The following is a 22,449-nucleotide window of genomic DNA, read 5'->3' as shown; positions in this document are numbered from 1 at the left end:
GGCGCTGTCAGAACATTAATGTCGGCATTGCCAACATCAAAAAATTTGCCCATGTTGATGTACAGCATTGCCAGAGCAAAACTCTACAAATACATTAAGTACAAATGCCATATAAAATAAAAGAACACTATTTCTGTACTTACCAGCCAATTTTAATGAAAATTATGTCATTTGAAAGGTATTGAACTAAGGTATACGCTGACAGTAAATAATCCTACAAAAACATGTTTCCAATAAATCATATATGTATATTTATTATAATTTTGTTTCAATAAATATTTATGTAGATCTGCTTAATAGGTAATTTCAGTTTTTTTGTAGACTTTATTCTTCTTCATACAATATTAGTTTTTTTTATGTATATTTTGAGTGACATTTAATTGAATTTTTATAGAGTTTGTCACTACATTTTCTTAGAGAATAACTGCCATTAACCGATTTAAGTTATCCGATTATAATATCTTTTTGAAAAGATTTAATATTTAGAAAATTATATTTAAAGTCGTAATATAATACCATAAAATATAAGACTGTTATACAAAAAATTGTTTTAAATTTTGTTTAAAAAAAAATGTACAAAAAAATTTAATACAAATTAAAATTGTTTAACAATTTATTATTAGTTTTTTTGTTGTTAATTTATGTAGGGGGAAAACTTTCATTTTTAATGAACTTACAATAATACTTTTAAGGAGAAATAAAATAATATTAAGAAGTAGAGATACAAATTAAAACTGAAATTAAAAAGAAATAAAGGGACGAAATATGAACTAGATCTAATACCAAGAACAGAGGGGAAACGATGAAAAGAAAATGTTTTAAAATATTTGAATAAAAAAAGAAAATTAAAAGAAGAAAATGAAAGAATAATAATGCTAAATAATTATTGTAAAATTGCCATTTGAAACAACTTTATATAAAAGTATTTTTTAAAAGCTGTATAAATAAAATTCATCATGCTTTGTTCGTTTTCTTTTTCATCTTCTTTTTCGTTACAGTTTCTTATTCTTCTCCTTAAACCTCATCGTTTTGATTCATTTTGAGCTCATTTAGAGTAGCATTAAATCTAGACCATTCATCCCTTGATGGTTGCGCCAAATGCTCTGCCACATCGTAGACATACAAATGGCCACCATCATCACCCACTGTGACATGCTGGCCATTTGGCATCCACGACACACGATTCAAAGCTGGAGCACCATCAACTACCACAGATGCTGTGGGTACTTCGGTATCTTGATTCAGATTCCACAAATCAAGACGACCACTACCATCGACAGCAGCAAAGAGAGCAGGATGAATGGGAGACCAGGCTACATCCATAACATAATCGGAGTTATCTTCAAACGAGTACAAAGGTTTGGTATCCTTTAACGACCACAGTTTGATGGTCCAATCGATGGAAGATGTAAGGAACAAATGGCCAAAGTCAGGTGAGGATTGGTTGTAATGTGTCGAGATGCCAGTAACAGGGCCGACATGTTTCTCAAATGTTTCATTGACTCCAGAACGTAAACCGTGACGGGATGCTGCCATAAAAAACAAATACCAATTAAATTTTTATTTTTCGCTGTAAATCCATTTGCAACTTACCCGAATAAACGTAACCATCTTCACTGCCCATCACTAAACTATTAATCTCATTGGCCGGGAATGCCATACAGGTAATGGCTATGGCCTTCTTCTGACTCTGTTGCAATTCTAAAGTATCTTGCGGTTGTGACAACATATCCAAACTCCACGAACATAATTTGCCATCGGATGAAATCGAGATGACATTATGAGCATTTTGTGTACCAACCATTTGTAGACAATAAACGGGATGGGTGTGAGCTGCAGCTGAAAGGGGTGTACGTTGTATGGGGGTACGTTTCTGTACACGATTATCCCAGAGTACAACTTGACCGGAATAAGTGCCGCCCAAAATAAGATTGGGATTGAACTTGGCAAAGCAAGTCGACATGACAGCACTTTGACAATGGAATACATCTTCAGGTGTGTTCTTCTTGAATTTTGTATTCCAAACCATGACAACACCATCCGGTTCATTGGGGCTTTCCTAAAATCAAAAAAAAAAAAAAAAATCATTAATTTAAATATAAAGAGTAAGAGAGCTTTTTTCAGAAGTGCCGAATAGCCAAATTACACTTTAAGATAAATGTTGAAAACTATTTTAGTTGAAAAAAATTGTTGGCGAAAAATGTTGTCAAAAATTGAGGTAGTCGTGGTTTTTTGCTTAAATCACAGCCAATTTTTCCGGATTTAAATAACAACCGAACGAATCATGAAAGTTATTTGGAGTGTTCGGTAATTACAAACGGAATGACAAACATATAAATACTCTTACCACTAATGGTGATAGCTATAACTATGCCATCATCGTCAATTACCTCGTTATTATGATAGGAAGCCACTACCAATTCGGGAAAATGTGTAGACCAATCCATGCATGTAATACAACGATTTTTCGACCAGCGATCATCATAGAAAACACGATTCAAAGAGAGGCGTGCATGCGATTTTTCATCATTTGCCTCTTCGTTTTCACCGCCACCAATATAATCCAAATAGATGTCAACGTTCTCCGAAATAGCCCGTTCCATAATGCGACCGGCACGTACTACAAACCTTTGGAAGTCCTCCGATAAGATAATCATCTGTTTTTGTTCCTCCGATAGTTCCTTAACTGAAATAAATGCATTTTTTTTTTAAAACCAATAAAAAAAACAACAAATGATATTTGTTTAATTCATACTCTCTTTCTTTTCCTCCTGCTCTTTCTTTTGTTCCATGGGCGTGATGGCTGGTGCAACATCCTTCACTGTCGGCAAACCATGCGTCAAGTAGCCGGGTGGCAATTTTGAAGTGAATCCATCCAAATGTGGTAGAGAACTCTCTTCGTCATCTCCTTGGGCATCAAATGCAAGCACTGTTTAAGGTATAAAAACTAACACAGCTAAAGGAACATGACAATCGACAGAACAGGAACAAATTCTACTACTGTTTTTTTTTCTATTTTTTGTTTCGTTTTGTATTTATTTCAATTTGAATTTAATTTTTATTATTTTACACTTTTTAAAGATATCTTTTGGTTTCGTTTTAATTATCTTGGCATAAACAAGATCTCTTCCAAGTTAACATTGATTGGAATAAATTGTGTGCACTGTGTTTTAGTAACAAAAGCATTTCATTACTCAATAGAAAGCCATGTGTTGCAAAAGCCTATTGAAAAGGTGATTTTAATTATAATAGTAGTGTGTGTGGCTAAATGGAATAAAATAATAATTTTAAATATTCTGTATGTTCTTTTTTTTTAGTATTTACAATCAATTAAATGTTGGCATTCAATAATAAAACAATAATAAATTTTATTTATACATACATCTATGTACCATTACCTATGAATTCTCTAAGCTTCATATCTAGTAGCAAATAAATTTCGAAAACCATGTTTGTCATCTGAATTCAAGTCATTTGTATTATTTTTTACTTTGAATATCACCTATTTTTGGGAAAATTGTAGTTACTTCCAATATTATCCTGTCATCAAAAATTTTTAAACAAAATATAAATAATGTCCTACTCCTACTCCTACTCCAATCCATTGCCTTTTCTTTTAAAAACTCTCCGCCACGCCTATTTTCGCGGCTTCAAAGTTGAATTTTTTGACTATATCTGGGAAACCGTATTTTTTATAGAATATTTTTATGCGCCACCCACCCCTTTCGAGTGGGCGGGCTTTAAAGATGAATTTTTGTTCGACTTGTTTTGCCCTACCAATATCTGTTAGACCGTTTATTCTTCCTGATCTAGGCTTTCTTTCAATGTTTAAGCCTTCCTTGTAATGTTTAATGACTTTTGAAGCAGTATGATGATAAACCTCCAATCTTTTGCTTATTATTTAAAAGTCTATATTGGATTTTTTTGAAAATTTAAATTAATATTTTTTTACCACCCCCAAAATATATTTTTGATTTTTTAGTTATGTAACTAAAACCGACGTGTTCCTATATCGCAATAAAGATGATGTAACGATTCAATTGCCACACCCTGTAAAATGTATGAAATGTTGCTTCTGCAAATTTCCTTCGTTTTTGTTACAATAAGATAAAAATCTAACAAATTGCTGGGACATTACTTTCACATGTAGAAAGCAGTGTAGTTTCATCAGCTATCCACTAGCATATCGTGGAAACTAAACAATAATGTTAGGTTATGTCAAAACAAGCGCATGTTACAAGAGTGAGACGTATAAATTCCAAGGACATAAACAGCAAAGCATTTTGCTTGTCTGCAGATACACCCAGTCTCTGGCGGGAATCTAAAGCGCAACCCTTAGATTGATAGTCCAATGCACTATCGTCTAGTCTATCGGAACTGCACTATTGTCTAGTCTATCGGACATAAATTGAATACTGTTTATGAATCTAGGGGTTAATAATTCTGGGGTGTTATTATGTAATTCGATTCGAAACGAAACACTTTCGAAATACAATCTATAAAGCATACAAATTCGAACGAATTTTTTTTTCGAAAGGAGTTACATAATAACCCAACTGTTATTATGATTTTAATTTGACATGATTTTGTATATTATTAAAGTTTAGGAAGAAATTTGTAAAAAAATTTAGAAAAACAAATAATTACAAACAAGTGGTTTCATTTCGAAAAAAAAATCGATTTACTTTTTCTGAATAAGCAAAATAGGGAATTAATTCCACTTACGATTGGAAAGGAATTGTGTTAGATAAATCAATAAATACTTTAAAAAATGTGACGAAAAGTTATTTGTCAGTGACATTTTGAGTCAATATACAAATGAATGCTTTCCAGAGCTTGTTTCTGAAAAAATTTTAAAAATTAAGAGATCCCAATTTTTTGATTTTAGTTTGAAGTTGTGAACTTCGAAACTAGTTCATTAATTGATGTTAGGAATCTGTCTACAATCGGTCGAATAAGTGCGTTTATTGGAGAGTAAAACTAATTCACTAAAGAAACAGTTTTGGACTTTAGTGTTTGCGATTTTTTGTAGTTATCTAGAAATGGGTCTATTTAAAGTTTCTTTAATAATTTTTCGATAAAAAAATATGTCAGCTTCGAATTAATTAAATTTAAGCTTAATTCAGAATTACTAAATTTTAATTCATAAAACCACTACTCACAAAACAAAGTCTTTCAATTCAAAATAGAATTGAAAATAAAAATGTCTAAAGACTATTTGTCATAGACTTGAATTGAAGAAAAATATATTCGTTCAATTAATTTTATTAATCTCTTTTGTAATGAATTTGAATTAAAGAAAACTTGAATGATTAAATTCTTTTAAATTATTTGCATTTTCTCTTGTCCTTATCGTGCTGAAAATACACACTTTTCTTAAAATTTTTTTCTTGAAATTTATCGAAATTCATCATACATTTTCAAATCGATTGAGTTTCGTCACATCACATCGCCATGGAAACTGCAGGAGTAGGGTACACACTCTTGTGCACTGGATTGTAAGCAAACGCGCAGCCATCTTGCGGAAAGCTTTCTTATACCCAAGTGATCATTTAAAATTGAAACTACTGAGCCATGTGAGATGCATATGGCTTCCACAATCTCTCGCACTTTCAATTACGGGCAACACCATATCGTGATTTTTTCAATTGTTTCGAGTGTAGAGACCTCAACTCGCAATGATTTCTAAATTTTAAACCACTAGTGGATTTGACCGATATTTCTGATAGATCTGTTTCTAATTTTTGGGATTTCGGGATCGATTTTGCTGATTTTCAATAGCTAAAATCCATAATATATATTAGGTCGACTTTTTTAATTTTTGAATCGATCGATCTTTTTCTTCTATTTTAATGTCGCTAGATTGATGAGAATTATTATTTTTTTTTCATTTTTACAACAAAAATTAAAAATATTGGGTGTATGACTTAAAAATGAGTAATTTTTTAAAATTTGTAGCTTACATTAGTACAATATAAATTTATTCACAGTATTGACCATTGTAGCTATAAGCTTTTCCCATCTTTCTGAAACCTATGGATTTCGCGCCAAAAGAACTGATCATCTTTTGAGGCCAAGAACGAATCAAGCCAATTTCGGATACTCTGTTCCAATTTTTTCGTATTTGTTTAGATTGTTTGGACTAATTTTTCTAATTTTAAATTGAATTGACATATTTTTGCTAAATTAAAAATTATGCATAAACCTAATTTTACACTGTGTCCAATTGTATGTACAAATTTTTGTTAATTTTATTTAAATAAAGTTAAAAACACAAATTATTTGTTTGTTTGTTTATTAAGAATGCGTGCATAAGTGTTAAAAAGAACGAAAATATGAACAGAATAATATACAAAATGAAGTTTTTAATTCAATTAAAGCTGCAAAATGGTAAAAATTTAATGTAACTCGTATGTTTAATATAAAAAAACAAGCTGGAAAAAATTAGTGCAAAATAATCATAATCATAATAATAGAAAAATGTTAACAATTTATAATGGACACAAACACACACAGTTTTTAAGTAAAATATTTCGATGGCTTTCTTTGTTTTTTATACAAAATTACCTTGTCGAGTGCATGATATTTTGTGTATAAGTTGCTTGAGGAAATAAAAAGTATTAGAATTTTTATTGTCAAAACAAATTTGTTAATTTTAGACACACACAAACACATATTAAAGTTGGAAAGAAGTATCATTGTTTAACACCTAAAAGAGGTTAGACCTAAAATGCCAATGTTTACAAATTATTTTTTTTTAAATTATTATTCATAAACAAAACACCAAAAACAAACCAAAAGTATAAATTTGGAAAAATCAAATACATAGTACATATTAATTATTATAAGTACATATAAATTCAAAATTTTAATTTAGATTTAGATTGTACAGAAGAAGTAATTAATTTGAATGATTGATTGATTATTAATTAACAGCTGGTTTTGATGTAGTGCACATTTTAAAGCCAATATGTACGATATTTTATACTATATAGTAATTATTTTACAAATCAAATTGACTTTTCAATAATAACAAATAGTATTTTAAATTAAATGTACGTTTGTTTGTTTTTGTATGTATATAAAAAATTTCTCCACCCAATTTTTTAATTTCAATAAATTACTGTTGATGTTTTATTATTTTTAATAGAGCTGGTCTGTAGTAAGTAGTATTATATGTAAAAAATATATATAAAATGAATATTTTCTTTTTGTTGTTATTTTATAATAATTATTCTATAGAAATTACTTAAAAAATAAATACAATTTATGCTTTAAGTGCTAAAGAATTATTTTTCCATTATTTTTATTTGTTTTAGAGGAGGTGTTGGTTGGTGTTTCGATGAAATTTTGAAAATTACTTATATCGATAATATGTAGGAAGATATTATGTAGAAATCATACACCGATCAATGAATACAAATTAGGAACATTTATTAAAAATGTGTATACAGTTTTAAATTGCCAAACAATTTCAATAATTTACAATTTGTTTAGTTACACAATTTTTGATTTTACTGAAATTTTAGAATTTATAAAAAGTTATATAGTAAAGGGTGGGCAAATTCGAGGTTAGAAAGTAAATTGGCTGTCAAATGAAATGTGTAGAATTGACATGTCAAGATAGAATTAATTTTAGACGTTTAACTAAAAAAATTATAAAGTAATGCTTCTTTTTACATAAAGCTGCAAAAATAAAACAAAATGTATTTTGTCAGCTGGAGACATCATAATGCGGTTTTTTGCTTTACATACAAAATAGGTATATGTAAACTCATTGTCGACAGTGGTTGTGGTCCCAATTGTAATCAAGCTGTATTCTTGATATCAGTGATATTTGGTTTCAGCAAGACGACTCCACGGCACAAAGCCAGCCACACAATTCAGTTGTTGCATGAGGAATTAAAGGCCCGATTTAAGTGAACAAGCCACAAACAACTGATGCTCTGAAAAATTAAATTTGGCGCTGCATTGACAAGATAAGCTAAGGCTTTTTGCAAAATGTGATCCGAAATGTTGTGAAAGAGGCCCGGCATCATATTCTATTATTAATTCCCATATTTCTACTTTACTAAAATTTGTTTAAAAAACTGTGTTTTTAAGCTAATTTACTTCGTAACCTCAAATTTGCTCACCCTTTAGCTAAGACTAATTCGTTGATTTTGTTTCAAATTTAAATGTAAATTCAGAATAATTGAAAATTTCTATAAATATTAAAAATAGTTAAAATTACTTATTGCTAATTTTCAAATACTCTGGACATAGGGAAGACACATAGAGAGGAAATGCAATTGCCAAGAACCAAAGTCATTGGTTTAAAAACTGTAAGATCCTAGCAAAAATGGAGGTTTAAACTTAAATTGAGAATAATTTTAAATCAAAGCCTTTTTGAAAAGAATTATAACAAAACATTTGATAATTATGATTTTTCCAATATTTTTTTTGAGATATTTTAAATAAATCAAATGTAATCAAATAAAAAAGCCTATATTGTGAAAAAAGGTTTAGTTTACTCACAATTAGGAGAGTACTTAAACATTTTATGAGAAAATTTAAATTACATTTGATATCAAATGAAAAAGCCATAATTTTTCAAACATTTGAGTTTGCTGGGAAAGCAACAACACTTATGCATATAATTTTTTCTGCATTTTTTAGAGATTCCTCTCTATGTGTCTCCTCGATTTTTAAAACAAATTTTGATTTTGAATGTACACAGAATAGTTATTATTAAAATCAACGAACATATCTTATGATTACTTTAGTTTAAATTTAAAATAAAAATATATAATTTGGGAATATTCAATTTATCCTTAAATATATGAACATTTTATGTGTTTAACAACCCAGCAAAAAATAATGGAAGTGCATCTTTACATATGACATTTTAATCACATCTAAAGTTGCAAATGAATCTTTTCTACCTCTGAAGATGTGATTTTAAATATGGGTATTTGACACTGAATTATAAATATTTTGTTGATGTAATTGTTTCCTACATTTTTTGAATTTTTTAAAATTTATTAAAACCTGTAAAAATTGGTATACAAACAATTTTTACATTTTTTAATCATTAAAATTAATCAACCATTGTTTCATAAATTTTATAACTACACTAGCTGAACCCGGTCCGCGTTGCTGGCCCTTACAATAATTCTGTTTTATATTGCATCTCGATTTGAATATATAGTGTCGGACAAAAAAAAGCACGGACTCCCCCGACCTGACATCGCACCCGAAACACTGAGGTGGTCTTTTGACAAAGTTGTTATTTCTCGAATGAAAAAATAAAAATAATTTTTTGACAATTTTTTTTTTTGATTTTTTTTAACTTTTTTTTATTTGCAAAAGTTTGGCCACAATTACTGACCTTTAAATCATTACGTATAGTGTCATTAGCGCTATAGTGTAAAAATTTGAAATTTGAAGATTCACTGAAAATTTGATAAAAATCGGTTCAGCCATATCTCCGCAACCACTATGGCGATTTCGATTTTTCTATTATTTATATTTCCATCCAAGATGCCAAAAAATATAGGTATCCACTACCTACATTAAAATAACACCTTAAAATCGAAATTTAATCGCATCGAAAGCATCGAATTTATTAAGTAACAAGTTGTCAAAAATTAACAACATCCCTCCAATGACAAGCTAATGTAAAATTCATAGCTTTTTCACCAAAATTGGAAGTACATCAAGCATGCTATTTGTTGTGAAAATTCTGCATCTTCTTCCTCACTTTTTTTGCTGGGAACTAATGAGGGGTGGATAAGACTATTAGAGAAAGCAGCCTTTACAATTTGCTATACACAATTTAGAATTTTCCTCAATGACATGTATGCTTGTAACCATTTAGAAACACATGATTTTAGAATTTGTAAAAAGGATGCTTTAGTTTTAAAGTTCCTGGAGGGGGGGTTAGGAAATTTGTTAGTTTTATTTATTAATTTATTTTTTTGCTGAAAAGTTTATGTTTTTAGGTGTTATTGACAATTAATCGAAATGAAAACTGTGTTAATGCATGCTTTATATAAAATATGGAAAAAATGAAGCATTTTTAAAATTCGAATATATTTCTTATGTGCTTTTGTTCTATCACCGATATCAATGACATTTTGACCGACATAAAATCTATAAATATTTGTTTTTTATTCTATCATAAAAATTTAATGAATCTAAAAAAAACTACACCATAAGTGGTGGCAAGGGTTTGTCATACCGTTTGTAATTTTTACATTTGCGACACCTTAAAGATATACTGGATATAATCTGGATCGTTATAGATAGCGGAGTCGATATTGCCATGTCCGTCACATTGCTTGAAATCAACTTTCCGAAAGCTCCAACATCGGTTGCTATTTAAAATCGAGAAAATCGGCCCACAAATTACTGAGATATAGGCAAAAAACCGCGACTACCTAAATTTGTTCACCAAATTTTTTCCACCAAAATTATTTCTAAATTTTTTCACTAAATTGTCTTGTCGCCAGAAATTTATTTAACCAACTTTGGTGAAGGGCACATAATATTCGGTACAGCCAAATATAGCACTCTTTGGCCGAATAAGAAACAAAAATCACAATCAATAACTGGTCAGATTACAACAGAGAAAGAAAGTGCTTAACTAGTTATTATAATTCATATTCCACATTATCTTTATGCCGACAACTGGTATAATGTCTGGTCTTCTGTCTCTCTCCAATGTGAGCGAGGTGTTACCTGTGCGCAGGCTAGTCAGAGACGTAGGAATTTTAAAACGCTTTTGGGAAAAGGAGGAGTTGATTCTTATTTTTTATAATAACAATCAACTACCAATAATTGAACCTTATATCATGGCATAGGAAATATAGATTTAGAATTGTAGTGAAAGTTCTTTTCATTACAGCTGTATTTCCAATAACTTATACAATAACGATAACATTTTTAGATACAAATCAGTATTTGCCAGAAGTTTGAATTTTTTTCTGGCAGATTTGTGCTTTATTAACTTGATTTTTGTTTCGATCTTTCATATCCGATATATTGATGTATTATACATGTTCCTAAGTAAATTGTTGATGTTGACTTCGTTTGCATGTCTATATACTATATGTATTATCAATATTTTTCTTTATTTTCGGCCTAATAAGAAATCTAATATTAGGTCGTTTTGATTATAGTATTTCAATAATATTTCATGGTTCGAAAACTAAAAAAAAATCATCTAAAAATGCTTCATATTTCATATTTGAGTTTAAATATTTTGCGTAAAACATACATGTGTACACAGGCTGAATTAGAAGTTAAAAAACATAGAATTCGAAACTGATTTTAAAGCAAGGCAACAGATTATTATACATAATATGAAACGAGTATATGAATATAATATGTATATAAAAATGTATAAGTATCTTTATATGTAGATATGAAAAATAACATTTACAAAAGCATTAACACATATAATTATGAATTTATTTTAATTTTGTATGAATTTAACGTAACAATCGAAAGAAAGATAGAGAGATTATATGTATAGAAGAGTAGGTCTAAAAATAAATTTTAAAAATTTTGAAAGAGAGGAATATCAAGTGCATGTTAAAATATTTAACTTAGGTTTCTTTTTTTGTTTGTTTAATTAATTAAATATGCGATCCTAAGTTACCAGTATTCAAGTTAAAAAAATTTTGACGTTCCTATTTTGCTTCATGTCGATTCCGTCACTGTTTGCAAAAATTCAAAGAGTACCTACCTGTGAATTCATCCTCCCATTCTAAACCCGGATTTAGATTGTATTCATCTTGAAAAATAGAAAATTATAATCACAATGCGGTTTTGATTTAGGTTTTTTTGGTATTTTTGTAGTCATTATTTTGAATTAATGAAAAATAATAGTAAAATTTAATGATTAAACCCCAAAAAAAAGTTCTATAAAAATATTAAATTAAAAAAAATCAGGTTAAAAAATAAAAAAAATATCTAGCGTTTTTCTGGGAATTTGAGAATATTGAAAACATGCAGTAGTGAAATTCACCCCTAATTTGGTTTAATGACTTGTGGTTAAAACTTTGAAAGGGTTAAACACAGACTCATAGTGTTCAAAAACGTAAATAATAATTATAAATGTTAAAAACTTAAGAATGAATGATTTTTGAAACTTAAAAATTATTAATTAACTTAAACTAGTTTAATGAAAAAAAAAAAAAATAAATAATAATAATAAATAAATAAAAAATTCTAATAGAAAATATAAAAAAAACAATTTCACAATTAACCACTTAAAGTGTTTAATTATGGAACTGCTGGTTGTTAAACTGCTAAAACTTCTGTTTAAAACTAATAACGAAATTAAATATTTATATATATGTTAATTTGTCAATTGAAATTATAAAAAATGGGTGGAGAAAAATAAATCATTGTTGGTGACTTCTTGTTTTCTATACGTTATGCAATATTTTATATACAAAATTAAAAAAAAATATATATTTATATATCATTATTAAGAAATAATTGAAATTGTTAACCGGATTTTAAGTTAACAATATTTAGAAGTTGTAAAAAAAAAAATTAAAACGAAACAAAAAAATCAATATACATATATAAACAAATTTACTAAGCTAAATATAGAAATTTATATAGAAACTAAAAGAAGAATTTCAAAAACTAATAAACTACACATAAATTGAGATTGATAAACAAAAAATCAAAGAAACTAACAAAAAAAAAATCTACATAATTCTACAATCGAATACTTTTTACACAAATCATCAAACTCACCATAATAATCCGTAGCATGAGCTAAAAAATTGCACAGAACAGAAGAAAAGAAATAATTTTCAATTAGTAAATAATTTATAAAAAATAAAAATTATTGCAAATAAATTCAATTTGTGTGTTGTACTTTTGTATGTACAAAAAATATGTATGTCGATTATTCGAACAATAAACCAAAATGACAATGTTGAAATTTAAAACTGAAACTAGTATCTATTTATTCTTTTAGGATTAGGAATGAGCCAGTTCTTGAGTTAGTGAATTATTTGAATTATTTTTTGGTAATTTTGTTTTTGCTGATAATTAAATATTAAAAAATTAACTTTCTTATTCAGAAACATGAACGAAAAACAATTCTCAAATCTTTGTATGTATGAATAACACTCGAAAATTATTTGTAAACTTGTTCTTGAATCAGGTCCTATATTTTTTTTGTGGACGAAACTATTTTTTTGTGAAATTTTGATGGCGGGATGTTTAAAAGTGATTTCATATGTAGTTGATGCTTTGAATTAATATGGGAGTTCAAGGCTATATTTTATAACATCACAATTAAATTACAAAACTGTTGCTACTTGTCGCTATTTCTATTCAATGACATAAATACAATTTAACAACACTACAATACTATACTAAATATCAAAACCCGAAATTTAATAAAATTTAATTCGTTGATTCTTACTAACACATGATTGTCAGTGAAATGAGAAATAGGCTACAAGAGTGCAAAGTTGGAAAAAAAAAGAAAACGTTGAGAGTGAAAACGATTTAGAGTCAGCGCCCCAAATATAGCTAAAACATACATGTACCAATACATCGTGTATTGTTTCGTTTTATTGAAAAAATTACTTGTTAAATATATAAAAAATCAACCACAACATCGATCCATAAATGGCCGGGATATATAATCGAATAAAATGCGGACATTTTCCACTCAAAAATGGCTTCCAAAAACTTATTTATCAGCTAATTTTTCATAAAAAAAAAAATAATGGATTTGTAAATCTTAAGGGAGTGTGCTCAAAGTCTTAGTTCCCTCCAGGAGTGATTGGTGTAGGGGTAAATTCATTAGAACCCCGAAATAATTTTACATGTCCCACTATTATGGTTCCATTCAGTGGCCCTTGGACTACGATTTCCATATAGTGTGATATCAATGCCCTTTCCCTAATTTCTAAAATAGCCACAAATCCTTCCTTTTTTTAAAACTCAAATTTATTAAGATCAATCAAAATACATTTCTATACATTTTATTCGATATCGAATAATGGGATACCAAAAATAAAAAAATTTGCACGCTTGACTAAGTATTCGCTCGTATATGCCCCCAGTTCAAATATACCTCTATTATTTCAAATAATTTTTTTTATATATTTTTTTTCTTATTCTGAAATTATTTCAGATATTGTAAATATAATGAAACTAATGTGCTGAACTGTCAGTCTGGTTGTTTCTGCAGACAAGCCAATAAATAGGGCCTATTTAATAGGCTTTGAAGTTTGTATAATATCAATATCGATCGGTTGTACTCTTCTCTAATAGTATGTTTATTATTCAATATAATCTCCATACAACGGTATATGATTAATTGCACTCCGAATGAACCTCTAATGTAAACTGACTGAGCTGAAAATGTTTTAACATTTTTGTTATACCTTTAAAAAAAATATCATAAACATCACGTTTTAATCAACCAAGATTAAATTTAAAAATATTTCCATACTGATAATCTGGAGATTAGTTAACAAAAATATGTAAAAACAAAGATGTAAAGCTTATCAGTTACAGCAAGTTATTATAAAATGGTTAACATTTTTACATATTTAAACTATTGCTTGTAACGAGTGCGTGCTAGGGCAAGTATGGCGAAAACAACCTACAATGAGTTAGAGAAAATATGGAGTGGAAATAAAACAGATACACAATATGGCTCCCAAAACTCCGTAGGTATGGTGATTTTAAAAAGTTTACAAAAGAATCCGGAAGGTATTGGCCAGGTATATAATCAATTTGCATTGAAACTACATACATAAATACTAACTGTCCTTACTTTTTTATAGATTTCTCATCGTACCGGCAGGGAGCTGACTAATAGAGAAATTTTATTATTATCAATACGTGTGGCTCAACATTTAGAAGATTTGAAAATAGAACAAGGTGAAATAGTTGGTATCTGTGCAGCTAATAGTGATTATTTGGCTTGTTTAGTGTTTGGTTGCCTTTTTAGAGGTCTAGTCATTAGTACTTTGGATACAAGTTTTGATAAAGGTATAATGTAAAGTAATTTAAAATAATGTGTGAGTGAGTGCCTTGATCTACATTTGTTTATTTACAGATGGCATTAAACACATTTATTCAATTACAAAGCCCAAATTAATGTTTTGTGATGCAGGGATTTATCAAACTGTAAAAGAAGCATTTGAAGAATGTAATCTCCATTCCTCAGTGATTTATACAATAAATGATTGTTTAGAAAATGTACCAAAATTAGCAGATCTTTTGAAAGAAACTCAAAGAGAACAGGAATTCAAGTAAGTAAATTTGTATACAAAAATATTTAATATAATTTATCAAAATAAATGTTTTTATAGATGCGTTGATTTAAAAATGGGGACTAATCAATTGGCTGCAATTCTGTGCTCTTCCGGAACTACCGGTTTACCAAAAGGAGTTTGCTTGACACATTTTAGCATTATGACTCATATGTAAGCATTTTTTGATAGAAAATCATAATCAATTTAAATGTTACAATATTAAAATAATTTTAATTATTTCAGCTTTGGTTTCGACTCTGTTCAGGGACGATTTCTATGTTTTAGTTCACTGTACTGGATATCAGGCCTATTAGGTTTACTTATTAATACAGCTAGAAATGTAACACGTATTATTAGTGATCAACCCTATACACCCGAAAATTTTATAGAAATTGTTAAAAAATATAAAGCAACAATATTTTTGGGACCTCCTAGTCAAATAGGTTTGCTGTTATCATGTTCAAAATTGCAAAAAACTGATTTAACCAGTTTGAAATTAATTTATCTTGGTGGCAGTGCCGTGCCCTATAGTTTCGTAGAGAAATTACAGCCTTACGTACCAGAAGGCAAAATTTTTGTGACTTATGGCCAAACTGAAGTTTGTGCAATTGTTGCAGCAGGTGTGGCTACTGAGGATGGTAATTGCGGACAGCTGGTTAACAATGTAGAAGTTAAAATAATTGATGATAACAATAAAAATCTGGGTACGGGTGAAGTTGGTGAAATATGTACAAGAAATATATGGCCATGGCCTGGTTATTATTGCAATCCGAAAGCTACAGCCAATGTTTATGATTCCGACAAATGGATTCATAGTGGCGATTTGGGTTATTTCAACGATAAAGGGGATCTCTATATCGTTGATCGTATAAAAGATATTTTAAAATACAACAACTATCATTTTTATCCTACCGAAATTGAAGTTGTCATTCTAGAGCTAAGCGATATAATAGAAGTTTGTGTTTTTGGTAAGCCACATGTAATTTTTACACACTTGCCAGCTGCTGCTATTGTTAAAACGCCGGGAAGCAAGCTAACAGGTGAACAAATATATCAACATGTAAGCAATAGAATGGCACATTTTAAATATTTACGTGGTGGAGTTTATTTTATGAATGAATTGCCAAAAACCGCAACTGGTAAAGTTTTAAGACGAAAAATTGCCGAATTGTGCACAAATATCAATAATGAACTAGAAGCTAAATAATTAAAGTGTTGCTTATATTTTATTCCTGTTAAAATATTGTACTTGAAAGCCTTTTGGTTTATTGTTCTTTTATATAGTGAATACTTAATAAATAAAATGGCAAGCATTTTAATTACTTAAAAAGTAAAAAAAATATGAATTTAAAAAATATATTGGTGCATTTTAATAAAAAAATATATATATAAAAATAAACTCATTTCTCTGTATAGCATATAAAAGAAGATAAATATAAATTAACGTCAGAAACTTAAAAGCAAATAAAATTGTGTATTAGTTTGTAATTAGTTAAAAATTAATAAACATTAGTATTACCAGTACCTTTGCGTGGTCTCCACCAATCCTCCATATATCCTGACAGAGGTGAGGAGTGGCAAGAAAGAACTGTATTTGTTATTTTATTTCACTACGTTTTTCATCTTATTTAAAATAATTGTTTTGTTTCATAGATATTATTTTAATTGTATTGTTAGGCGGGATTTTAAATAGAAATTTTAGCATTTAAATCAACAGCTACATACAAACTTACTTTACGAGGTTATAAAATAAAAGTTGTTAAAAACTAAATACATACTACATAGTTATATAATTTTAAGAATTTTATATGTTTTTAAAACATTTAAATATTACTTAAATATTCTTTAAAAAATTTTGCATTTTCAAGGTTTTTTTGGAAATTTGCAATATTGTTTGGCCATCTCAACAAACAAATTATTGGGTATGACCAACAACAAATACTTAATAGTTTTTGCCTTTAATAGCCTTTAATTCTCAATTATTTCGTATTTTTAACAACTTTTTGCCTTTATAACTTTATAACATTATAAATTTTGGACTTAAAATAGGAATATTTATATAATACAATATGAAATCATGCAAAAGTTTGCCATACATAGATTATTATCATTCAAAATAAAAATGGGTAATGTTAATTTCGCTAATTTATTTTTTTGTTTGTATTATAAAATTCAAAATTAAAAAAAAAAAAAAAATGGAAAATAATAACCAAAAATAATGAAATAAATTTAAGAGTTCACCAAAGGAAATTAATGTTTATGCGAGACCCTAACAACTGTCAACTGCGTTATATTGTTAAACTGTTTATATTGTTAAAGCCCTCTATAATAAAAAACCAACAAACATTCAGATTTGTTATTGAATGGATTATGATTTGAAATCTAAATCATTTTCAAATGTCAAATGAGTTATAAGATTAGAAAAGATACTTTTTAAGTACTAGAAGAAAAGTTAAGTTTTTATTTGAAAAGTAAAAAGATTTTTTTTGGCAAAATCACAAATGTCTAACGATAAAATCACCCAGAGTTTTGGATGAAAAATTAAACCCCCATATTCATAATCTGTTTTTTTGGGGGATACAAACGGTCTCCTATTAGGTCGTATTGTCATAATGTCATAAAATATTTTTTAGTTTAAACAATACAACAAGAATTTGCTTAAACTAAAACAATATTTTACGACATTATGACAATACTACATAATAGCACACCGTTTGAATCCCTCAATTGTATGGAAATTTTGTTTTATAAATCTTTTACAAATTTAAAATTTGCTTATATGTATATAGAAGTAAGATTTTCAAATTTATTGGAGAATTTTCATTGAAATATTTTAAACTAATATTCGCATGGAAATCATAAACATTAATTTTTTTAACACACATTTAAAATTAAAAAAATATACTTATTAGATCGCTGTTTTTTAGATTAAACTTTCAAAACAACACATGATACATTTCATAAACTTGAAATTAAATTGCCAGATGTAGCATTCAGTTAGAAATTAAGTATAAAACATTGAATAAATACTGACAGTGTAGTATTTGTATTCAAATTATGGACTTACAATGAATCTGTTTCGGCCTTACATTGCTCATTAAACTTTTTTCTTGAGAACGATAAATATAAACCATAATAAACTGCTAATTTGGAAATTTGTTTTATTTTAAATGCTCATGTATAAGTCGAAATGATTTAGTTAGGGTGGTTACTTTAAAATTCAAATCGAAAGAAAATATTTTGCAATTACGATGTATGTATGCATACAAATTTGTCGACATCGAATACAATTATGGTATAACCTGCCTTTTAAATATCGTATGATATTTAGAAAAAAGGCAAACGTCCAATTGGGATATACTACATAATAGACACCAAGAAATTATTTGTTATTTTCTTATTTGCCAAATAAAATCTATACTAGCCAATGTGATATAGTTGTGTGTCAAAGTTTTACATATTATACACATAATTTTCAACTAAATATGTATATATGTATTCATGAAAATGAATATGAAATAATATGACAAATATTAATAAACAGCATTACATAATCAGGACAAATAAAAGACATTCCAAATGACAGAAAAGTTAGTATGTATACTTTAAAAAGGGAACTTGTTAAATACATAAATCTAATAACGAAACTGTAAAAACACAAGTAAACATATAAAATACGTACCATCACGTTCATGACCGCCACTACTTTGGGTTTGGGTTTGTTTTGAATACGTAAGAGTTTCTTTTGGTGGAATGTTAGTAGATTGAACATTGTAAACACTCAAATTTAAAGGTTTTTTGATAGCACTAAAATAAATAAAATTTTGTATTTGTTATTAAGTTATGTTGTGTATAATTAAAAATAAACTCAAATATACCTGGGTCCATTCATATTTGTTTGCAAACTAACATCGGGTGTTTGAGTATTTGAATTATCCGAGTTTAATGAATTAACCGAGGACAAAGAGGTTAGAACTTCTGAAACGGGTGCAACACCCAATGATGAAAGCATTTCATCTAAATCTCTGGAAAATAATAATTGAATCGTATTGAGTTTTTTGGGATTTCATGATTTTTTTTTATATTTTAATTTACTTCCGTTGATCTTTGTCAGCTCTCACAGATATTTCTTCCATATCTTTCATTTCTTTTTCACGGCGACGTCTGTCCTTCTCCTCGCGCAAAGCTGCCAAGCGTGCCTTTTTGCGTTCTAATTCTGCTTTACGATCCATTTTGTTTAAAATTGTTTGGCTGTTTGTGTTTTGTGACAATTGGTGGTAATGAAATTAGAATTGGTTTTTGCAGATTTTTATGGGAAAGTTAAGTTGATTTCGTAATCTGAAATAAAATAATTGAAAAGGTAAATTAAGTGTTTCTTCGTTAAAATGTTGAATATACGATTCCATAATAAACATTTTTTAAAACAAAAAATCTAAAAAAAAATTTTGCTTTAAAATGAAACGGAAAAAAGTTTGATTCTACCAAAAAACTGTTTCAAAATTCGGAGTTAATAACTTGTACGCCCTATTTTTTTATTCGGAATATAAAAAATATATTTATCATAATTCAAGAACTTTTAAATGATATAAAAATGTTTGAGGTCGAATAATTTTTATTGTTTATATTTTTGACTTTAGTTTAAACAAGTAAAATTAACAAAATAACAGTTTTCCTAATTTTACTATTTATTTCACTATAATTTTATCATCTTTTCCAAATATTAACTTAAAAAACTTGACTAACAAACTGTTCTTAACAAATCTAAGGTGTAACTTAAATCAGTTAAAAAAATGCGTCAATTTAGGCTTTAATGATGATGTCACCAATAATAAAAACACTTTTGTTAACATATTTTCTCATCGTTTTTAATAACTTGTCACAAGAACTAACATTAATTTTCTTATTTTTTAAATTCGTAAGAATTTCTTATAATTTATTAAGGATTAAAAACTTTTTCTTTTAAAACTTTTAATCACATCATTATTTTTTTAACTGGTATGAAGAAGAAAAATAATCAATAACTTCAGTTCATTTTGGATTGTGTCGCTGTTGACAGCTGTTTGTGTGTGTGTTGCAGTTGCAGCGAACCTTTCAAATGTTTCTTCAAACCTTTAATCTCAATAATATGTAATTTCCCATAAGATTAACAACCCCCTATAACAAAGGGCCAGGAGGCTGTAAATCTAGCTTCAATCCCATTTAAAATTTACAAGTCTGTGTGAAACTTTTTGAACAACATTAGCGATGACTTCGCTGCTGCTGCGATGTGCTGCACCTTTCGATAATGTATGCAGTTTTTTTCACACAAAGAAAATTCATATTTTCTTGTAGAATATTTTGTTAAATTAATATATTTTTATAGTTGGGCTTGGTATATACCTTTTTTAACTTTTTATTATAAAATTAGAAATTTTTCCGAGGTTTTAAGTACTTAAATTAACATATTTTTATTGGAGCACAAACGACAAATCTTCCTAACTTTTTGCGAGTTTTACAATTAATCATTAAAATTATAGTTGTCTCTTATTGTGTTCAATATAGCTGTCTCTTTTTATTAACATTGATGACATCTCTGATCAGTGATGGTAATTTTTTGCTTCAGAATCCACTGTCAAAAATCGCTGGAAAATATCTAAATTTATTTCTATTGAAAATTGTAGCGATTTATAATAAAAGAAAATAATATTATTTTTTTTCTCCGTTTGATTTTTTTTAGAAAAAAAAAACGTTAACATATTTGCCCTCTATTTCTTAGTTTAGGAGTTATAGAAATTTAAAATCAATAGATATAATAGTAAATTTCTAATATGTATATGTATTTTGAAAATGATCTGATCATTATGGGTATAATTGAATAGTGCTTCAAAATACCTTTCATATTATTTATAATCACACTTATCGTGGTTGGCGTAAACGTAAAGAACCAGTTTCCATTTTATCTTTAATCTAGTACGAAACTGTCGTAGGTATGACGTTTACGCCAACCACGATAAGGGTGAATATTGTATTGTTTATTAACATTATGAACCAATAATTCTTTTTTGAATTTATATTACAGTACATACTTCAGAAATTTTGATACACAGAAAAAGTGATTTTAACAAATCCGGTTTTCGATACACCTCAGAGTTTAAAGTCCGTTCGGCCGGCCGAAGGCTTTCAATACAGAACTACCTCAAAAACGCTTTGACAATTTATATTTTTGGCGATTTTTTACGAAGAATTTGGCACACTATTTAATAACGGCCATTAATGATGGATGACCGTTGCTACACCAACAGTGGAACCGTAAAAAAATTTAAAATTCTCGAATTCTTTTTTAAATTTTTGAATAATATATAAATAACGAACGAAGAAATTGCCACACTATGTAATAACGGAATTTATTAATGTTGGTTGGCCGCTACTGTAAAACAGATGAAGAAGAGAAAAGGAGTAGTTGAATAGGTTTGAAGCGCGGATGGCTCTTTCTTTTTTGAGCTCATATAGATACAGTGAGCATCAAAAGTGAGTAAACACCCGCGAATTTTTTGATTTTTTTAGGATCATGAAAAACATTATAGTCCGACTTAAATCTTTTTTTTTTCACAACCGAATCTATTATTCAACTCCATCTCCAACAAACCTAAACATTAAAATTTTAATCGATGAATAAATTTTAGGATTTTCATTATCTTAAAAAAAATCAAATAATTTTTGGTGCATACTCACTTCTGAGGCTCACTGTATATGAGCTTATAAATCACCTCATATAGATCTCTAGTCAACTAGAAAATAAATGGTTGAAAAACTTTTTTTATTTTTAAACTTTGAATTCTTTACAATTTCATTTTCTCAAACACTCATCTCATCGCAAATTTTTTATATTTCAAATATTAAAAATTCTTTAAAATTAAGAATCGTACATTTAATAAACAAAATAAATAATTACAAATAATATTGGGTCTATTTTTGAGCAATTAGAAGAAGCACAGGGAATAGTAGAAAGGAAACGGAAATATGAATGAATGCCTATAATAATTTATCTATGTTGGCAAGGTGATTTAATTTGTTTATTATAATCTATCAAAAAAGCCAGTTGTAAATAGTGAAAATAAACAAATTAATACAAAACACATATTTATAAAAAAAATCAAAGAAAATAATTGAATAATTAATCAAT

At 28.1% G+C, this 22,449-nt stretch overlaps 2 protein-coding genes across 13 annotated transcripts; one reads left to right on the top strand and one right to left on the bottom strand.

Moving 5' to 3' along the window:
- Window positions 1–227: 227 nt before the first annotated feature.
- On the bottom strand, window positions 228–20,811 carry sw (short wing). 12 transcript variants are annotated; one of them, XM_065509771.1, is made up of 11 exons: window positions 20,667–20,811; window positions 19,383–19,625; window positions 19,166–19,312; window positions 18,970–19,094; window positions 16,813–16,875; window positions 12,757–12,777; window positions 11,732–11,779; window positions 2,756–2,908; window positions 2,391–2,686; window positions 1,594–2,059; window positions 228–1,529 (listed from the first exon to the last, which is right to left on the bottom strand). In XM_065509771.1, the coding sequence occupies exons 2-11, from the start codon at window positions 19,517–19,519 to the stop codon at window positions 1,015–1,017; spliced, it is 1,971 nt and encodes a 656-aa protein (XP_065365843.1). In that variant the 5' UTR covers window positions 19,520–19,625; window positions 20,667–20,811; the 3' UTR covers window positions 228–1,014. The 12 variants fall into 12 exon arrangements, with proteins under 12 accessions (XP_065365843.1, XP_065365844.1, XP_065365846.1 ...); XM_065509772.1 differs by having other exon boundaries at window positions 2,756–2,905; XM_065509774.1 differs by having other exon boundaries at window positions 16,813–16,845.
- On the top strand, window positions 14,596–16,977 carry LOC135958849 (uncharacterized). Its single transcript, XM_065509784.1, has 5 exons — window positions 14,596–14,750; window positions 14,814–15,021; window positions 15,089–15,284; window positions 15,345–15,458; window positions 15,531–16,977. Exons 1-5 carry the CDS (start codon window positions 14,616–14,618, stop codon window positions 16,492–16,494), a joined length of 1,617 nt encoding a protein of 538 aa, XP_065365856.1. The 5' UTR covers window positions 14,596–14,615; the 3' UTR covers window positions 16,495–16,977.
- Window positions 20,812–22,449: the final 1,638 nt, after the last annotated feature.

Source organism: Calliphora vicina, chromosome 4 (genome assembly GCF_958450345.1).
Source record: "Calliphora vicina chromosome 4, idCalVici1.1, whole genome shotgun sequence".
Classification (NCBI taxonomy): Eukaryota; Metazoa; Arthropoda; class Insecta; order Diptera; family Calliphoridae; genus Calliphora; species Calliphora vicina.
The sequence above is the reverse complement of the archived record's forward strand: the minus strand, read 5'-3'. Positions and strand labels throughout refer to the sequence as shown.